Source organism: Mytilus galloprovincialis, chromosome 10 (genome assembly GCF_965363235.1).
Source record: "Mytilus galloprovincialis chromosome 10, xbMytGall1.hap1.1, whole genome shotgun sequence".
Lineage (NCBI taxonomy): Eukaryota > Metazoa > Mollusca > Bivalvia > Mytilida > Mytilidae > Mytilus > Mytilus galloprovincialis.
The window spans coordinates 1,193,537-1,214,539 of record NC_134847.1 but is presented as its reverse complement, the minus strand read 5'-3'; the positions used below and the strand labels follow the sequence as shown (position 1 = coordinate 1,214,539).

The following is a 21,003-nucleotide window of genomic DNA, read 5'->3' as shown; positions in this document are numbered from 1 at the left end:
AAAATAAACAACTATAGGTCACTGTACGGCCTTCAACAATGAGCAAAGTCCATACCGCATAGTCTGTTTTACAAGGCCCCGAAATGACACTGTAAAACAATTCAGTCGAGAAAACTAACTGCCTCATTCATGTTACAAAATGAACGAAAAAGTCTGTTTTGTATATTTTTTTTTTTTTTTTTTTATCTTCGAAATGTTTTAAAACTTTCAAATGTGAGGCTCTTATTTTATCAACACTTTAATTCTTGGACTATTATACTAACGTTAATATAATAGTCCCAGAATTTTTTTTTTTTTTTCTTAAACAGTGACTTATATATTGTAGGCAAATAATTAAGAAAATTCAGGTTATCAAGGAATTTTCACATTTTGTACATAAATCAGGCCGTTAGTTTTCTAGCTCGTTTGAATTGTTTTTACATTTATCATTTCGGGTCTTTTATAAATGACTACAAGGTTAGGGTTTTGCTCATTGTTGATTGCATATAGAAATAAGATTGTTATGTATGCCACTGGACGAACACTAATTGTGAATATTTTGATGGGAAACTATTGAGTATCAAAGTTCCAAATTAATTTCGGGATTTATTTTCTTTCTCGATATTCAATAACAGAAAAAAAAATTGCTTGTCCGCTAAAAAGGGATTTTCTTGTTAAACATCGTTAAAAAGATGTGTGTCTAAGGTGAACGCCACAAGAACCCCGTAATACTAGTACGAGAGTATAGCATGTAAACATTCCTTCTTAATGATATGGTTGTTTCGGAAATCTTTTCTTACAACTCATGTCGGCGCTAACATGTCCTTTAGTAGTTATTTTCTTTTCCAAAAGTCCAATTTCACGTTTCCGCATTTTCGTGCATTACTTTTCCGAAATAAGTAGCGGCGTTTTTACGTTTCCGCAAATTGGAATTACTTTTCCAGAAAAAGAAATTACTATTCCGGAAAAAATTTAATTAAGGTATACCTGTTGATTGAAATAATAAAAAATAAATATTTATTAAGTTAAAGGTCATCATAACAAAGTCTACAGTAGTACATATACATTCACCGTTTACTAGTTTTGTATTTTGGTCAAGAAAGAAGTCCATCTTTTCCTTTTCATATTTCTGAACGTTTTTTTTTTAAAGTTAGAGTTATCATCTTTATGCAAAATTGAATGATTTCGTATACTAGTAGTATTACGTTTTCTGTGTCTCTTAGATTTTTTAAGAATACATTTTCGCATGCTTAAACATGATAAAAAAAGCACGTCAACTGTTGGACTCGTGAAAATATTTTTCAACTTTTTAAAGCTTCATCTGTGTGATCGAAATTGTCGAAAGATTCATATGACAATTTTAATAAAAAGTGATGCAAGTACAAAGGACCAGACGATATGATATAATTGGCACTAGGGAATGAATTATAGAAGTAAACTATTTCAAAATAAATAATTCAATATTTTATAGATTCAGATTCAGATTCAATATTTTATTATAGTCTCACCACATACAAACATAAAATGAGATTCACATACATAGATTTAAAATATTAAAACATTTGCATTGCATGTACCAATCTTAAAAAGATAACATCTTTAAGAATTACAAAATTTAATATTTTATCGACACATGCCACGTTCAATATTGATTGCAATCTGTGTAATAGATTGAAATTCATGATCATTCAACCATGGACCGCTAATCACGCACGTGTGTACAAACAGTTTGACTATGAATATGTTTTTTCGGCGACTGTTTTTTCGTCATGTGTTTGGTATTTCAATTGGTTTATAAAACAAATTATGGATATCAATAGGTCAATCGGTGGAAAAAATATTCCATTTATCATAAAAAGCTTTACAAGTTCCAAGAAATGGTTTGACACGAAATAAAGATATGTATCTGCTTTTAAGCTATTCTATAAAATATATATATTATAACGTTACTTAAAACTGCGAAAAAAAAACTGAACCATTTGTCGATAAAAAACGGACGAACTAAATTGTAAAAAATATATATTATCTTTAAAATTTTTTAGTATATTTATTCTAGTTTATAAATCAAAGGTTGATCACCAGCAGTATGTGTGCCTTACTAGTTTATAATGTCGTGGACTGTGATGTATGCTGCCACCTTCGAGACGTATTTGCTACCGGTTCATTAAAAAAGAGGGTCAGGATGGGGTCGATGAATAGTGAATAATGGGTTAAAAGTGTCGAATAAAGGAAAATAAATAATGACTACAGAAACATAGAAAAAAAGATAAGGAATAGAGAATGACAAAGTGCTTATATATATAAAGAACACAGAAAAAGACTGAACAATTATAGAATTAAGGACCCCCGTACAGGTCCTCATACAATTGACACATCTTATTTTCACACCTAGCAGTTTCTTGGTATATACACATAGTGGTCAGTGTACATCTGCAATGTTCAATTAGGTGTGAAATTTTAATCTGGTAATTGAGATTAAATATAAAAGATGAATATAATGATTATTTCATTATAGTGTCGCACATTGGTCTTACAGTTAAAACAAAGATCGATAGCCAGCCTTCATAAAATTACGAGACACTAAATTTACAATAAAATTAATTAAAATATATACAATTATGAATTAGTTACAACAAGGATTTGTATAGTTACACACACATCTTTATCAATGAAATCCAGGATTTGTTTAGTAAATCTTTGATGAAATTAAAATAATATCCACATTTGATATAAGCAGAGACATATAATACATATGTATTATATGTCCCTGATATAAGTAACAAAATAAACGAATAAAATCTTTATTAAAATGCTAATATTCTGATGATGGATATTATAATAAAATTGACAATTGAAATTATCTTTGCAAAAGAAAATAAAGGTATATAAACTTGGGATTTTATTTGAAACACATCACAGTAACCTTTATGTAAGAAACAAATATGCACAAAGAAAGACAAAAATAATACTGAAGATATATTGTTTGTAAATCATAATTTCATAAAAACTTTTTTCTTCTAATAAAAAAACTATTTATTGTACGAGCTAAAAACTTTTGTTTGTATTTACAGTTCATATGAGCAATACATCTTTTCTCTGTGTTCATTCTGTCAAAGTTAATATGTTCACGTGATGTTTTAAAAAGTTCATATCGGAAGTCTGTATATAAAAGACAGACCATTAAAACATGTATTTCGTTTTCCACACAGTTCGAACTAAAAAATTTACAAAGTCTATCATTAAATGGTATCTGCGGTATGGAATATCGTTCCGTCTTAACGGCTAGCGAAGTTATGATTTCGCAGAAAAAAATATGAAGATGTTAAATAAAATTATTTAAACCTTTCTAACAGACTTTTTTCCCAACGTGTACACTTTGATTACATTTTTGTGACTTTCGTCCTACTTATAAAAACATGTGCGACTTTTCCCTCAGCATACATGTAAATCATGGGATTCGTAGAAATACTACAAAGGACCTCCTTAGTGCACTAAGAACAAAATTGTACACTAATGTCCTGATGGAAAGATACTATCACAACGGATATGGCATCTAGAAAAAGACTTTGTAAAAAATCATAAAATCAAATTTTATAATTATGTCATTTTTAATTAGAAAGTTATCTAATATTTTCTCGACACGTGCTTCAATCGGTTGATTGCCACCTTTAGTGTAATCAGTAGAAATTCATGTTCGCTCAACCCTGTCCCGTTTATAATCCGCTTGTATATACCGATTTTAACATGTATATGGTATTTCAAATTGTTCTCTTGGTTTGTTTCTGCCGTGTTTATTCTGTCTGGTAATTTTCTTACTTCTAAGGTAATAGCGTCTTCTCAAATATTTTCAGTTTTTGGAAACGTTTATCCTTTTTTTTTTTATTTTAAAAATACAAATAATTGTAAACACTTCACGGAAAGGTGAGGTTTAATACTTGGTTGCTTAACGTCCAGTGGCCTATACTTCACTTTTTTTTCTGATGTCAGAAACCATGCCTCACCGCAAGGTTTTTAAAAGAATAGAACACAGGCAAATGCAAAAAGATTCTAATGACTATCTTTGCTGCCTAGGTCTCTATATAATGATTTATGTTTTATGGGATACTAAACTCCTGTTCTACAAAAACAAATATATTCAGTTTAAGTGAGGTTTTAGTCTGATCTAAGTTCTGATGTGATTTACCGAGAATGTTTCACTTATTTATAAGAGGCAGTACCAAACATGTTTATCTTTAACATGTGGTCAGGTTAAATACATATAGGGTTAAACACTTTCCTCGAGATGTTTAGGAGAGGAACATATTTAGGGTACGAACTTGTTTACAAATGCATTACAAGTATAGATATGTGTAATTTGATGTTCAGGCCCCGGCTAAACACATTTTTAGACTGTAAATATGACTTATTTATTTCTTACAGCTACTTCAATTTCAACGTTTGTGGATAGGTGTTTCATTGACAGCCATACCACATCTCCTTTTGCTTAGTTTTGTTGTATATATATTTTTTTCATTTTCCTTGTCTTTTAAAAAATATTCCATTATAAATTTTATTTGATGCCGAAAATAAGAATACGAAGAGTTATTTGTTAAATGCTATAACTAAGCGAAGTAAAACAACTATTAATAATTGTGTATAAGAGCATCATATATATTTATAAAAAAAAAATCAAATACAAGCAGACATACCATTTGTGACACCAATTTCATTTATTTCCAAATCTTAAAATCTTATATTTCCACAGTTGTCCAGTTCTTTAGCGTCTCTTAATAATGACAGAACGGGCTTTAGAGTCATATGATTAAGTTAACTAAATTATTTAGTTCTCCCATGCACATTGTGAATTATATTTCTTACATCACTGCTTATTACATTATACAATAAAATGGTATTCATCTTCAATTGTTGAATAAAGATGAATTGTTAAAAAAAAGCATTGACATCAGTTTTAAAGTTATCGTTCATAGAAGACAGTTATGATTTATATTCTCTTTTAAAAACGTAATATAGTATTTACCCCTTGGAGTTTTTCTATATTACTTCTGTAATCGAATTTGAAGAACCCCACGGACGCCACATACTCTCATATGTCTCTCAAGGTATAATGATAGTCTGTAAACTTTAGTGTTGTAAATAAGGAAATGAAATCGCAAAAGCTTTGTTTCTCACTTTGTATCTCAAAATTGGCTTCTTTAAATAAACAAAGAAGCTTACATAGCAATTTCCTTAGAAACAAAATAAAACAAAGGCAAAGTAAACACAAAAATTTTGAATTGTGGTTCCATTTTGCAGGCTTTCCCTGAATCGTTTATTCCTTCTATAGTTCCTGAGTGGAAATAATCTGATACAAAACATTGCAGTGTCAACTCTATATCTAAATTTGAGAAAGAATTGAAAACAAAAACCAATATCTTTTGGTAGGAAATTAAATATTAATTTTTAACACAATTGCGATGCTCCGCTTTATTCTAAAACTATGAAATTTTTCCAGCTTATATTACAAATGACCTGTTTTGCAAATGTGTGTCAGATATTGTGGATCGGTACGTCTAAATAACAACACAGGACTTCCTGTACGAATAGGGACATAAAAAGTATACCCATAGATATAGGAAGATGTGGTGTGAGTGTGAGATATAGGAAGATGTGGTATAGATATGCATTCGGCACTTTATTTATTTCAAAAAATATTCGTGTATTGAAAAATTTGTGTAAATTAATTAGAAATATCAATATAGACGTATGTTCTCCAGGTTGATCCCCAATCTCTCATTCTTGTTGCTCGTTTTGTGCAAACTTGTCATGCGCAAAATCTGTATGTTATTATATGTAAAAATATCGTTCCTTGTACCATTAAACTTGGTTTTATAAGAAATAAAGAATCTTGATAGAAAATTTAATTTTTGATCTTATACTTTTTGTTTTGATAAAATCAATTCAATATTTGAGAAGCTATTTACAAAAAACGTTAAATACACTTTTCGTTTTGTTTCAACTTTATAATGAAACTCGTCCTCAATTTCACCTAATTTTACATAAAGTATATATAATAAATAAAATGTTCTCTTTAACTATTTTGCCATCTACCAATTTCAATAGACATTTTTTTAATTGTGTTCAAAGTTCTAAATCTACAAAAGAATAACTATTTTTGTAACATTCAATACCAAAGAAAGCTTCGCAAGTTAAACTGTTTTTTGGCATAATTGTTTTTATTCCCCCTTTTCTGAAACTCCTGATAGAATAGAACATCACAAAACAGCTTACACATGCACATTTGTTTAAAAAAATATTTTTCGCCATTAAAACTCATTCTTGTCCCGTATGACATTTCCTGAACGAGTGAAAATCTGAAATAATTATTTTATTAAGCTTATATCTTTATTGCGGTAGCCTATTATTGAAAAAGGGTATAATTTTAAATTTCATGAAGTAAGATTCATACCACCAGAGACATTCAATATACTAGTAAACAAAAGAAACGACACAAGGCAATACATTAATCATATAAAATAAAATTAGACACAAAAGCTTTGCTCATTGTGGGAAGCCGTAAGGTGAACTACATGTATAGTTGTTAATTTCTATGTCATTCGTCTCTTTGGCAATCATACCACATCTTCTTTTTTTTTATATAAATTTGCGTTCATCAGCTTCATGTGGACCTTGGTGGAAAGCAATAGTTTGAAGTTGTCTCATTCACAATCGAACCACATCTACTTTTTATTCTGTCCAAAACCGGGAATGATAGCTGCAATAGGCAGCGATTAAAAAACAACAGCATAAAACATCGTAGTGGCCATCTTAGTCTGTTAACTAATTTTCACGTTGGTAGGAATAGGGGGGGGGGGGGGCTTTACTTTTTCAGCAAGGTTAAGTCGAAAGTCGAGCTGATGAAGTCAAGAGTGGACAATATTTCTGTGCTCAAGTCTACCCTTTGGGTTCGAAAAAAGGGATTAAGAGTAAATATTGATGAGACAACAACCCAACAACACAGACAATCAACATATTGAAAGTTTTTTTACAGTCTTTTGGTTTTTTTTATTTATTATAGAGAGATCCCTATACACCTTATCAAGCCAAACAAAAACGTTCCATGTATAAATAAAGTAAGGAGCTAATTTCATATTACCTGCCATTTAAAATATCACAAAAGGCACATACATATTTTGTGAAAAGTTTAACCATACCATTTTTATAATATCAATTCGTGGAAATCAAACCAAGTACATGAAATAAAAAGCAGTACAAGGAAAATACTTCTCTATTTATTAACGATTTAGTAGATATATAATGAACGTTGAATATGCCTTATATCCAGACCTGTCCAGAGACAAATTCAAGTTCCAAATGTTATACTGAATATGAACCCTGTTCTAGACTGATAGTGTCGAGAAAGATTTTTAACGTGCTAGTTCACAAGGTAACACTCCGCATTTGGACATCATTTAGCCACTCGAGCATACCAGTCTTTTTTTACAGATATATCATGTAATGGAGGAGAGGTGTAATTAAATTATTAATTCCACTTGCTTAGCGGAGGAACAGCAATTTTAAATGTTGACGTATTTGGATTGACCAGGCCGGGATTTGAACCCACGATTTCCCGCACTAAGTGCAAAAACATAACCAAGAGAAATCTGAAATATATTATCATACCAAACAAACTAAAGTGCTATAAATAATCCAATCTAAAAGAACTCTCCCTTTTATTTTTTTATTTAAGCCATCAAAATGCATTTAACCAGTTGATATTATTAAAAACTGTACTTGAAAAACGATGGTCGATTTAAGCATAGATTTCATGCACGGAAGACTTCTGCACATTTGGTACTCTTGCACAATTAATTGAGGCAGCTCTATTTTTTATTCAATATATCCTCATTTTGCATTACCATTCCAAGTTCCATGTCCATTCTCTCAGTCGACCTTTTATATTTGCTATGAAAAGCCTACCTATTGTGTTCTCGTTATGAACATACATGTAATATTTGCCACAGGACGTAAAACAAACAACATTTATTAAACAGACTCATTAATAATTAATATCATGAAAACCATATACGAAGGCAAGATTTGCACAATCCTATAAAGTAATATTTCCATGTATCCGTTTCGATAATTATTGAAACTATAACGACCCTTTTCAGGGTTGCGTTCAATATCGTAGCAGCTACGTAGTGCGACGTAAATTTATGACTATTGAACAAGAAGCTAGCTTAGCTGCTATTAATATCTATGTAGCAGCTAGGCTAGCCACCCGTTCAAAAGTCATAAATCTACATAGCCCTATATAGCCGATAAGATATTGAACACAACCCAAGGACGTGTTCAATATCGTAGCAGCTACGAAGTGCTACGTAGATTTTGACTATTGAATGTGTAGCTATATACTAGTTGTTACATAAATATTGATAGCAGCTACGTAGCTGCTACGATATTGAACCCAACCCTGGGACGCGTTCAATATCGTAGCAGCTACGTAGTGCTACGTAGATATTGACTATTGAACGTGTAGCTATAGACTAGTTATTTCTTAGATTTTCATAGCAGCTACATAGTCGCTACGTAGCTGCTACGATATTGAACTGATCCCTGGTATCAATATCTATGAGGCAGCTAGGCTAAATACAAAGGTTGAGTTCAATATCGTAGTAGCTACGTAGTGATCAATATCTATGTAGCAACAATTGTTAACGTTTGTAAGATACCAACAAAACTGACGAATCCATCTTAGATGACAAAACGTATCAAAATTTAATCCTATGGGAGAAAAAATAATCCTATAGGACAAAGTTAATCCTAAGGGAAAACAAAATATCTTACAGGACAAAATTTATCCTAAGGGAGAGAAAAAAATCCGGTAGGAGAAAAAAAATCCCATAGGAGAAAAAACATCCCACAGGACAAAATAAATCCCTTAGGAGAAAAAAATATCCTAAGGGACATTAGTTTCTGTCAAAAAGTCTTTCATGATAATCCTATAGGATAAAAAAAATCCTATCGGATTTAACACTTTTTTTGAAAATCCTACAGGATTTTAAATCCCATAGGATATTAATTTAATCCCATAGGAGATAAATTTTCCTATAGGATAAATAAATCCGATAGGATTTATATATCCCATAGGATATTTAAAATATCCTACGGGATTATGACTTTATCCTATAGGATATCTCAAAATCCTGTAGGATTTTTAAAAATCCTATGGGAGAAAAAAATATCCTACAGGATTTTGTCACTGTTTTCGCTCCAGTTGCCGAACCGGGCGAGCCATATCAAATTTATTTTTGTATTGTGTTATTTATCCCCAGAGGTACATTATTGCCAAATTTGATGATTCTACGACAAAAAAAAGTGTGGTTCCAATTTGCACTTATGAGAAGTGCAAATTAATCCAAGAACATGTTTTTAATAACTTTATTTTTAACTTTTGAGTTTTTTCAATTACTGGTCGACCTTATTATGGTATTCTAAAGGGCTACTTTTGTACAATTTTTGGTCAGTGAAACTATCGTTTGTCATTATATCATGCTTTTTCTTCTTAATATTGGGAACATTCACTCTAACATTGGCAAGAGTTAAAGAGTTAGCCAGACTTCCAGTTAAAAGAGTATGTGATTATTTTATTTTATATTAATATTTTTTGAAAGGGGGAGGGAGAGGTTGTGCCTTGTGCATATTTTTTATTTGTTTATATATAGATAGTACTGTTTGCCTTTAGCCTAACAAATCAACTGGTTAGGTCAAGTCTTGTATTGTTTACTTATTTAGAATATAGAGATAAATGTTTCATTTTACATCTTTTTAAAATAGTTATATAGATATTACTCCAATATAAATACTATGTGATACATTCCATAGACCTTACCTCTGTCAGCAACCCATCAACCTAAAAAACCCAGAATACATCTAGAGTCCAACATTCAACTATGCATTTATATTGTAAGAAAAAAATAAGAAAATGAAAGGTAAAGGAAAGATGAGAAAGATGGATAAAGATGAAACAGAAGTTTTATCTGAACTGAACGGATTTACAGACAGAGTGAATGAAAAACAATATGAACCAGAAACATTTGCTGATAGAACTCATATATCTGATGTGATTAAAGAAAATCAAGTGTTAAAATCAAAGGTAGGATTTACCCTCTAGCCTTCATGTATGATGTCGAAAAGTGAAAATTAAATTGAACTCCTGTCAAAAGTGAAGGTAGTGTTGCCTGATACATCCACAATCATTAATATGATTTTTAGGAAATTCGCGACTCATGTAAAGAAATAAACATTTTGCTGCAATTTCCCCTCCCCCCCCCAAAAAAAAACCAAACTAATAACAAAGGGAAATGATCCATTCTTTAAAATTACATGTAAACTTGATCAACTGGAACCACAACAAGACAAAACTGTATGACTCAAAACCATGTCACAAAAAATAAAATTAAAAAATTTAGATAAAATGGAAATACTTACCTACCTACCCTATCTTTTTAAAAGTATGTAATCTAAACAGACATATATTTTTTTTGGCCTAATATTTGCCATTGGATAAACATCAGTTATCAATCATACAATGAACTTAAGTCCCTACTATTCACCAATAAATCTTGACGTCTTTTGATAGAAATCAGTTGGTATCTGATAGCTAGAATGACTCTTAATTAGTAATACTTAAAATGATCATTAAAACAGCTGATTCATTAAAATATACCAATATTTGATAGAATCAGAGTGTACAGAGTTACTTCTCTGACTTCTCACTCAGTTCAAGAGAAATTACTCTTGCTGTCCTCACTCAGCTCAAGATGAATTGCTGTCCTCATTTAATTTAAAGAATAATGAAATTAATCTTGCTTCATTCACTTAGTTGAAGAAAAATCACCATTATAACTAGCAGAATGAATAGATTCAAATACTATATATCGAAGTTTTATTTTATTAGGTTGATGAACTACAGTTAGAGGTAGATACACATAGGATAGAACTACAGAAATATCACGCTCATTTTGAAGGCAAGAATCGTAAAACAAGAGAAAAATATGAAGAACAGGTACCAGTGACATATATATGTAGATTTATTAGAATGAGTTATTATAAGAATCTATAGGATTTAGGACTTCGGTTGGTATAACATGTATAATGCAAAGGATTTGTTAATTATAATGATTTGAAAGTCAATCTGTCTTTAATCTATATTGTGATACTAGAAAGGTAGATAGTCCCATTATTATATTTGATTGTGTGATAAAAACATGACACTGTTGAATGATTGACTTTTAAACAATGTATGCTGAAGTTTGGAATTGGAGACTAAAGTGGAGTTCCTTGAGAGATTTGTTATCGAAAAAGATAGATTGCATGTATACATAACTTCAATAGTAAAAAGTAATGTTCAGCATCTCATGGAAATAAAGTAACCGTGAAGGTAAATAAAAGCTGCCTTGCTATTTAGTTTTCTTCCTTGATATAACCTTTCTATTAGGTTATATGATTTTGTGATAAAGCAAATGTAGTAGCATTTTTGTCTTGAGTGTGAGAGTAAATGAATAGGACTTGGACTTCTCTTGAACTGAATTTTAATGTGCGTATTGTTATGCGTGTACTTTTCTGCATTGGCTAGAGGTATAGGGGAGGGTTGAGATCTCATAAAAATGTTTAACCGTGCCGCAATTTTGCGCTTGTCCCAAGTCAGGAGCCTCTGGCCTTTGTTAGTCTTGTATGATTTTTATTTTTAGTTTCTTGTGTTTAATTCGGAGTTTAGTATGACGCCCATTATCACTGTACTAGTATACATATTTTTTAAGGGGCCAGCTGAAGGACGCCTATGGGTGTGGGAGTTTCTCGCTTCATCGAAGACCAATTGATGACCTTCGGCTGTTGTCTGCTCTATGGTCTTCCTTACAGACAGTTGGCAAATAGCAAGTTAAAAATCAGGCTCAGTTTGTCTGCCTTTTATACTTAGTCTCATATCACACTAACATGTTCTTGGCCTATAAAGGCATGTTTTTTGTCACCAGAAGTTAAACTGCCATCCAATCAGACATCAAAATTGAACTATTTGTTTTATTTAGTTTAAATGTCTTGAATTCACTTTTTCACAGATTGGTGTACTAAGATCTTCACACCAGAGAGAGCTACAGAAATTTTTGGCAGACAACGCTTTACAACATTCTGCCTCTAAAATGGCAGAGTTACAATCAAAAACAGATGCTCAACAGGTAAGAATTCAATACAAATAAGAAGATGTGGTATGATTGCAAATGAGAATGCTCTCCTTCCAAGTCATAATGAGTTAAAAGTAATTAACTATAGGTCAAAGTAATCTTATTACCTTCTTTTTTGTTTTATAATTTTATAAAAAAATATTCATCATCTGTGGTAATGGCTTGCTCATTTGATGATCATGAATAAAGCAGTAAATTATTAAAATAGATGATCATAAAATTCTTTTTCTTCAGGTGGTAATAAAACATTTAAAAGACCAGTTAAATAAATCACATTTAGATTCCGAACAACTCTCTATACTGCGGATACAGAATGCCAGTTTAGAAAACCAAATTGACAGACTAAAAGAGGAATTACGTGAGGCAAAGAAATTCCACACTCCAGTAAGTAATTAATAAGAAAACCTCTCCATCAGGAAATTTCTCTTTATAAAAAAGAAGATGTTGTATGATTACCAATGAGACAGCTGTCCACTAGAGACCAAAATGTCACAGACATTAACACTTATAGGTCACCGTACGGCCTTCAACAATGAGCAAAGGCCCCAATAAGACAATGTAAAACAATTTAAACGAGAAAACTAACGGCCTTATTTATATAAAAAAATGAACAAAAAACAAATATGTAACTCATAAAACAAATGACAACCACTGAATTACAGGCTCCTGACTTGGGACAGGCACATACTTAAATGATGTGGTGGGGTTAAACATTTTATCAGGATCCCAACCCTCCCCCTTAACCTGGGACAGTTGTATAACAGTAAAACATAAGAACGAACTATAAAAATCAGTTGATAAAGTTTAGTTGCACAAAATAAAAGTGGTCAATTGGGACATTTGTTTCTACTTCCAACATGCCTACATATTAAACTGAAATAAATTGAATACTGATAAGAATTTAGGAAGGTATAGTTTTAATAATAGGAATTCAATATAAACTTTTCTACTCTATTTAAATATCCCTTGCCTGCCTTTCAAATGTTTGGATTCTTGTAGTCCTATTGTATGAAGATAATTCGTCAAAGGCTGTAACTTTTTATTGTAAATGATGTTTCAACCTAAAAATACACAATATGACAATATTCAACGAACACACAAGTCATAAGTTTGATATGTTGACATCGCGATTGATAACCGTTAATAGACACAATAAGCAGTTCAAACATTTGTTCAATAATAATGTGCATATCACTTACGCATTGACGGCCTATATCATATCAATCATTTGCTAATAACTTGTAGGTTTTCCAGAATGAACAAAGAAGTTCAAAAACCATTTCAGTGTTAAATCGAGTAAGGGGAAAGAAACGAGTCTGTATACAGTACTTTCTGCTCATGATAATACCTCCATAATTTGGAGCACCACTTCTTTAACGTATAATGTACTTTATCACATAAACAATTCAGGATAAATCCGTCATAAAATCAATACTAATATCGGAAAAGTTATCAGATTAAAATAATCGCCATACAATCCAAAATTAATTATCAATCAAAGTTATAATGTTTATCGATCCGATACATTCCCCGCCATAAAGTTTGTGTGAAATTAACTCTCATTTGTTACTAACATTGTTCTTCAACTGGAAGCAACACTACAATTCTGTGTGCAGATCTTCGGATCAATAAGTCCTGAGTTCCGGTGTATTTAGTTCCCGGTCCAATGTTCTTGTATCGAACGGTTACATCCCTCGTCACACCATCTCTACTTGAGTTTGCTTCAACTATTTGTCCTAATTTCCAATTACTACGAAACGAATTGTTGTCCTGTACAAGAACAAGGTCCAAAACTTGAAGGTTCCGTTTACTCACATGCCATTTTTGCCTAATAATTAACGATGGAAAATAATCTCTGTGCCATTTTCTCCAAAATGTATTAACTACTTGTTGCACGAATTTCCAACGTTTTTTGAAATTGTCTGATTCATCCCAATGTCCTACTGGCACATTCGAAGATGCTCTTCCGAGAATAAGATCATTCGGACATAAATATGTTCCCTCGTTCGGATCAGACGTTGAAGTTCCTATAGGTCGCTCATTCAAAATGTTGGCTACTTCAAGTAACACGGTTTGTAGTTCAGAAAATGTCATGATTGATTGTCCAATGGCAAGACTCAAACTTTTCTTGACGGATTTAATCAATGCTTCACTGCATCCATTTTCCCAAGGAGCGTCAGCTGCTTTTGTAAATTCCCATTCCATGCCGTTACCGTTCCCAAACATTTTGATCGTATCCCAATGCCAACTTTTTACTACTTCCTTTAGTTCCTTACTAGCTGATACTAGTTGTGATCCAAGATCCGACCTTATCTTCTTAGGATATCCTCTAATAGATGTAAATCGTCGTAATACCATTATGAAACTACTAGTATCGTATCCATCAGCAAGATCTACATATACAGCTCTACTGCTCATGCAGTTGAACAACACTCCATAAGCTTTTCCACGAGTGCGCCCCTTAACGGTATCCTTAATTGTAAGAGGTCCGAAGAGGTCTACTGAACAGTACGAAAACGCTGGTGACGGTTGAAGTCGTTCCAAAGGTAATGGTCCCATTTGTTGTCCAATACATTTGTTTTCTCGTCTTCGACATATAATGCATTTTTTCCTAATCATAGAAATGTATTTGCGCACCTTTGGAATCCAGAATCTGGATCTCACTTTAGCCAATGTTACGTCTACTCCTGCGTGATCCTGATCATGTACTGACTTTAAGTATAACCACACATAATGCCCTTTATTAGGTAATAGCATTAAATCAGTTCTGTTCCAAGTGGCTTTCAGCCAATCAGCTAATCTTTTACCAACAACAACTATACCCGCGTCATTCTTTTCTGGAGATAGTCTTCGAAATGTTTTTGTCCAATTATCCGAAATGTCTCTTTGTAAATATCTCATCCATTCAAATTCTGCAGCATTTAGACTTTCGGCAGTTACACCCATTGATGCACCTTTGAATGATTTCGTAGTGGCGATTCGCATCAGTATGCATGTTACTCGCAAAAGTTTTGAATATGATGAAATGTTTTCCAGTTTAACATCTTCGAAATTTAAACCAGACATTGTATCATTCATCTTCTTGATATCAGATGACATAACAATACCTATCGTGTCGGGTAGCTCGTCATTACCTAAATTACAATCTTGCCTTAAAGGCCACTGGTCTATTGGATCATTTAAAAATTTAGGTCCATTTTTCCATATTGAGTTCTTAACTAAATCATTAGGAGATGTAATCCTTGTTGCGAGGTCCGCTGCATTGAATTCACTTGGTACCCACCACCAATCGGACGGTTCAGTCTTATTTTGAATTTCTGCTACTCTTGTAGCAACAAATGTGCCGAATCCATAACTCTCTCGTTGAATTTGTGCCCTAACAATCATTGAATCGACTATGTGTATAACTCGACTAAATTTATAATCCATCTCCTCTACTAACTTTTGTCTAATTCTAGCTGCCAATACAGCTCCACATAATTCCAGTCTAGGAACTGACATCTGTTTAGTTGGTGCTATACGGTTTTTTGCTATCACTAACCGTGATTCAAATCCCGCTTGATCTGTTCCCCATCTGACATATGCACATGTTCCATAAGCTAATTTACTTCCATCCGAAAATATGACTAGCATTGGATCCCCAACAGCATTATTTGGCTTTAAACATCTGTGAAATTTCAACTGTTCTATGTCGAAAAGCTCTTTGAAAAAATCCATCCATTCTAACCGTGATTCTGCTGACATGGCATAATCCCATCGAGAATTGTGTAAAGTCTTGTCATTTGTATTGTTTTCTATGCATAGCTTTCGCATTAGAACCTTAGCTGCTAAAGTATACGGAGTAGCAAGTCCTAACGGATCATATACACTAGCAACTTGACTGAGTACCATTCGAGGAGTTAATGACGTAGGTACGCTACTTTCAATCTGTGACTTCGTTATATTTTCTCCCTTCCGAACATTCTTGTACTTAGGAGAAAAATTAATCTTCACCTTGAAATCGAACAAGTCTTGTTTTGGATCCCACCTCATTCCGAGAATTTTCTCATGCGCAAATTCATCTACATCAACCTCCACGGATTCACCACTAACTGGGGATTGTAGATTACTGCCGCATTTTTCATTCCCAGATATAATCCAATGTTTAATGCGAAAACCTCCACATGCCAGCATTTTCTCGGTCTGCTGGGTTATCAAACGAGCATTATCTACACTTTCAACTGACTGTAATATATCATCTACATAACTATTTCTTATCACCATTTTTGATGCATCTGGGTAGATGTGTTGATACATTTGTGCTGTTTGATGTAATGCAAGCGTCGAAATAGCTCCACTCGGTCTGTCGCCAAAAGTAACTGTCAACAATGCATAGTGATCTGGATCTCTGTGTGTTTCTAAATTTCTCCACACAAATCGGTGTGTGTGCTGATCTAACGGTGAAAGTCTTATCGCATTGTACATTTTTGAAATGTCACCAGCCAAAGCTATAGATTCTTGTCTGAAACGAATTAAGACCGCTAACAAATCATTTATCACATTGGACCCTTTCGCCCAATAGTCATTCAGAGTGTGTCCCATATAAGATGATGAGGAGTTAAATACGATTCTTAATGGTGTCGATTTTGATTCGGGTTTTAATACCTCATGATGTGTTATGTAATGTATCGGACCGTTGTGTCTCATCATTTCCTCCTTGGTCAATTTCCTTGCTATGCCACGTTTCACCATATCCATAATCTGTTCATCGTAGGCACTTGCATATTTTAATGAATTTCGGAGTAGTCGTTTTTCGGTAGATCCAAGTCTTGATACGGCTGAATTCACGTTATTTGGTAGGTTGTTTGGATTTTTTATCCAGGGGTAATTTACTATCCATTGCTGTGATTCTTCATCATGTATCATGCCTGATTTAATGATATTTAATTCCCTCTCCTCTCTTAAACTATGTTGCGATTGTCCCACAGCACATTTGCCACACTTACATGAACCACATTTTAATGTGGTTTGTTTCCCTGGCCCTTCTATGTCAAAAAGAGAATCTAGTTTGTCTTTAATACTGTCTCTGTCCAATACATGAATATCATTTAACGGAATGATTTTTCCAGATGCCCAGTAAATACGGACTATGCCATGGTTTGACAATTTTGGCACTTCTAGTAGAGGATGACTGCCACGAATGCAGTACCCAAACTGATTTTTCATTAACTGTATATTTCCAATTTGTTCTTCTTTATTAGGCATTAAAATACAACAATCTGTGCCGATCAATATGTCTACTTGGCCAGTTGGTCTTTGTATATCATTCTTGTTGATACCTTTGAACAGTTGTTCGACTCTACTCATATCAACTCTTGCAACCTCGGCCGTAACTTCCTCCATGCCATATGCTTTTATTGTCCATATCTTACCTCCAAGGTCAGTCAACGGTATTACATACTCTTTGCTTTGTACATGTTCGGTTACATTTCCAACCTTTGTCACAGATAATGTTATATCTTGTCCAGATAATCCTAATCGTTTAGCAGTTTTGTGTGTGATAAGTGACATGTTTGCTCCAGGGTCCCAAAGTGTTGTCAAAGACATGTCCTTACACTGAACTGAACTGATCATCAATAGTACCCCATTCTTGTTCTTGTCATCGTTTATCACCTGTGTAGAGTTATGAAAGGATATGCCATCCATGTGTGCAGTGTGCAAATTTTTGTGATGAATTTTCCCACATGGTTGATGAAGTTCATTTTGTATGTCACAAGGTTTACGGCTGTGACAATGTCTTGACAAATGTCCTATCTTTAGACAACTGAAACATCCACCATTTTTTCTCACTAAATCAACCTTTGTCTGACTATCTAATCTCGCAAATATAGAACAATCACCTATTTCATGATTATCTGATTTGTGATACCAACATTTAAACTTCCCTTCTGTATTTCTATTTGTACCGGCATATTTGTCTGCATTGTATCGACTTGTTGGTTTGTTTGACATTGCTTGAGCTACCTGTGCAAGACCTTCAACAACCTGTTTCATCACTTGTTGGTTCTCTTGTAATTGTACTTGTAAGGGATCTACAGCTACATCATTATTATTTTCGTCATTTTCGGATTCATTTGCATCCAAAGTATTGATCTTTCCTTTTGCTGTTCCATATTCACGCAAATCAGACTCCATGTACTCAAGAGCACTTTTTTCCTCTAACAAAAAATTTAAGAACTCTTTGAAACTCAGGGGAATACTTTTCGATTCTGTCTTTTGTTTTCGCAATGCCCATTCACGTTTTTGTATAGGGGGTAGGAGTTTTTCTATCTGACTCACCATAGTTGCTGTGTTCATCTCGGATTCGAGGTTCATACGTTTTAAATCAAGCCAACATTTCTCGACAGTTTCTTCTACCGAAATAAACTTCATGTTGTCACCTTCTTGAACTTTCTTTAATCTTTTTAATTCATTTAATATGTGATCAATCAATTTCTCTGCTCTGCCATATTTCATATCAAGACGCCGAAACATTTCCTCGAAATCATTGTCAACACCTTTCACAACAGTTAAGGCTTCACCACTTAAACATTGCTTCAGAGCATAAGGATCTTTACCGTATGACGATATCATGTGTCTTTCATAATCAACTTTGAAACTTGGATAATCACGAATACTGCCAGCAAAAATAGGAGCCTCTAATTTTTTCACCCTAAACGTTTCAGTATCTTTATTTTTATTAGCATGCTTCATTGAGTTTTGTTCCTTTAACTTACTGTCTTGTTCATGCTTTATCTTCTGTCTTATATTCTCGCACAATGATCTTGATTTACAAAGTTCTCGGTACATACCAGTTAAATCATGATTATATTCGTTTATCTTTGGTTTGTCTTCTTCATTTTCAGAATCAAATGTTTCTAAAAATACCTCATGTCTTGCTTCTAGTTCTGTGTAAGCTGTTTCCAAATCTTGAAGTATTTTTTCAACCACAATTATCCCAGACTCATCCTGTATTCCTTCTAGTAAGCGACCATATATTCTATGAAATCTCCCTTTGGCCGTACTTCTTTTCTTCTTTGTTACTCTTTTGTGATCGGCATCAACAGACATCTTGCCTTGCGTTGAAATGTATGAAGATAATTCGTCAAAGGCTGTAACTTTTTATTGTAAATGATGTTTCAACCTAAAAATACACAATATGACAATATTCAACGAACACACAAGTCATAAGTTTGATATGTTGACATCGCGATTGATAACCGTTAATAGACACAATAAGCAGTTCAAACATTTGTTCAATAATAATGTGCATATCACTTACGCATTGACGGCCTATATCATATCAATCATTTGCTAATAACTTGTAGGTTTTCCAGAATGAACAAAGAAGTTCAAAAACCATTTCAGTGTTAAATCGAGTAAGGGGAAAGAAACGAGTCTGTATACAGTACTTTCTGCTCATGATAATACCTCCATAATTTGGAGCACCACTTCTTTAACGTATAATGTACTTTATCACATAAACAATTCAGGATAAATCCGTCATAAAATCAATACTAATATCGGAAAAGTTATCAGATTAAAATAATCGCCATACAATCCAAAATTAATTATCAATCAAAGTTATAATGTTTATCGATCCGATACACCTATTGAAGGTAAATGACAAAAAGCTCTGTGAATGTACGAAATGTATAGTGTTTTTTTCATTAACTTGCATTGGGTTGATACCACTACTGGTAGACTGCAAATCACCTATTTTATCAGCACTGTAGTTAATTTTTTTGGTACTTGGACATGATTTATAACACTTGATAGAATAATGCATTATTAAGAAACTAAGGTTTTTACTCCCTGAAGCACTGAAGTGGGCTATTCTTTTCATGTTATTTAAAGCTCTGTTTAGGTATTTAGACATTCCTGGCTTTAAAATGCTTTGGTTTGATTGTTTCTATTGAAGGTAAACACTTTGGATGCACACAATTTATTCAATGATGTTTTCATTTATGTGATATAAATATTTCAAGAACAAATTAAAGTATGATGTTTTTTATTTATGTGATAAAAAATTTCAAGAACAAATTAAAGTATGATTGCTTTTGTATTTTAATCCCTTTACTATTAAAAAGATTGTTGACTAGAAGTGCCTTGTCAAAATGTCACCTAGAAGTGCCTTGTCAAAATGTCACCTAGGAGTGCCTTGTCTAAATGTCACCTATGAGTACCTTGTCTAAATGTCACCTAGGAGTGCCTTGTCTAAATGTCACTAGAAGTGCCTTGTCTAAATGTCACCTAGGAGTGCCTTGTCTAAATGTCACCTAGAAGTGCCTTGTCTAAATGTCACCTAGGAGTGCCTTGTCTAAATGTCACTAGAAGTGCCTTGTCTATATGTCACCTAGGAGTGCCTTGTCTATATGTCACCTAGAAGTGCCTGGTCTATATGTCACCTAGGAGTGCCTGGTCTATATGTCACCTAGAAGTGCCTTGTCTATATGTCACCTAGAAGTGCCTTGTCTATATGTCACCTAAGGAGTGCCTTGTCTATATGTCACCTAGAAGTGCCTTGTCTATATGTCACCTAGGAGTGCCTGGTCTATATGTCACCTAGAAGTCCCTTGTCTATATGTCACCTAGAAGTGCCTTGTCTATATGTCACCTAGGAGTGCCTTGTCTAAATATCACCTAGGAGTGCCTTGTCTAAATATCACCTAGGAGTGCCTTGTCTATATGTCACCTAGAAGTGCCTTGTATAAATGTCACCTAAGAGGGCCTTGTCTAAATGTCACCTAGGAGTGCCTGGTCGGGGATGGATCCAGCCATTTTA

At 33.3% G+C, this 21,003-nt stretch overlaps 2 protein-coding genes and 1 long non-coding RNA gene across 3 annotated transcripts in view; 2 read left to right on the top strand and 1 right to left on the bottom strand.

Moving 5' to 3' along the window:
- Nucleotides 1-21,003, top strand: part of LOC143049634 (centrosomal protein of 162 kDa-like) — a 247,218-nt gene that overhangs the window by 7,986 nt on the left and 218,229 nt on the right. The gene's annotated exons all lie outside the window — the stretch shown is intronic.
- On the top strand, nt 9,934-12,215 carry LOC143048760 (centrosomal protein of 162 kDa-like). Its single transcript, XM_076222633.1, has 3 exons — nt 9,934-10,114; nt 10,919-11,026; nt 12,078-12,215. The coding sequence occupies exons 1-3, from the start codon at nt 9,944-9,946 to the stop codon at nt 12,213-12,215; spliced, it is 417 nt and encodes a 138-aa protein (XP_076078748.1). The 5' UTR covers nt 9,934-9,943.
- Nucleotides 13,225-19,826, bottom strand: LOC143049635 (uncharacterized). The gene is made up of 2 exons (XR_012970275.1): nt 19,501-19,826; nt 13,225-19,362 (listed from the first exon to the last, which is right to left on the bottom strand). It is a non-coding gene; the product is annotated as an uncharacterized LOC143049635 (long non-coding RNA).

Coding starts and splice junctions, on each gene's coding strand:
- LOC143048760 (XM_076222633.1), top strand. CDS start 9,944: ATGAAAGGTAAAGGAAAGATGAGAAAGATGGATAAAGATGAAACAGAA. Junction 10,115..10,918: donor ATCAAGTGTTAAAATCAAAG/GTAGGATTTACC, acceptor TTATTTTATTAG/GTTGATGAACTACAGTTAGA. Junction 11,027..12,077: donor GAGAAAAATATGAAGAACAG/GTACCAGTGACA, acceptor ACTTTTTCACAG/ATTGGTGTACTAAGATCTTC.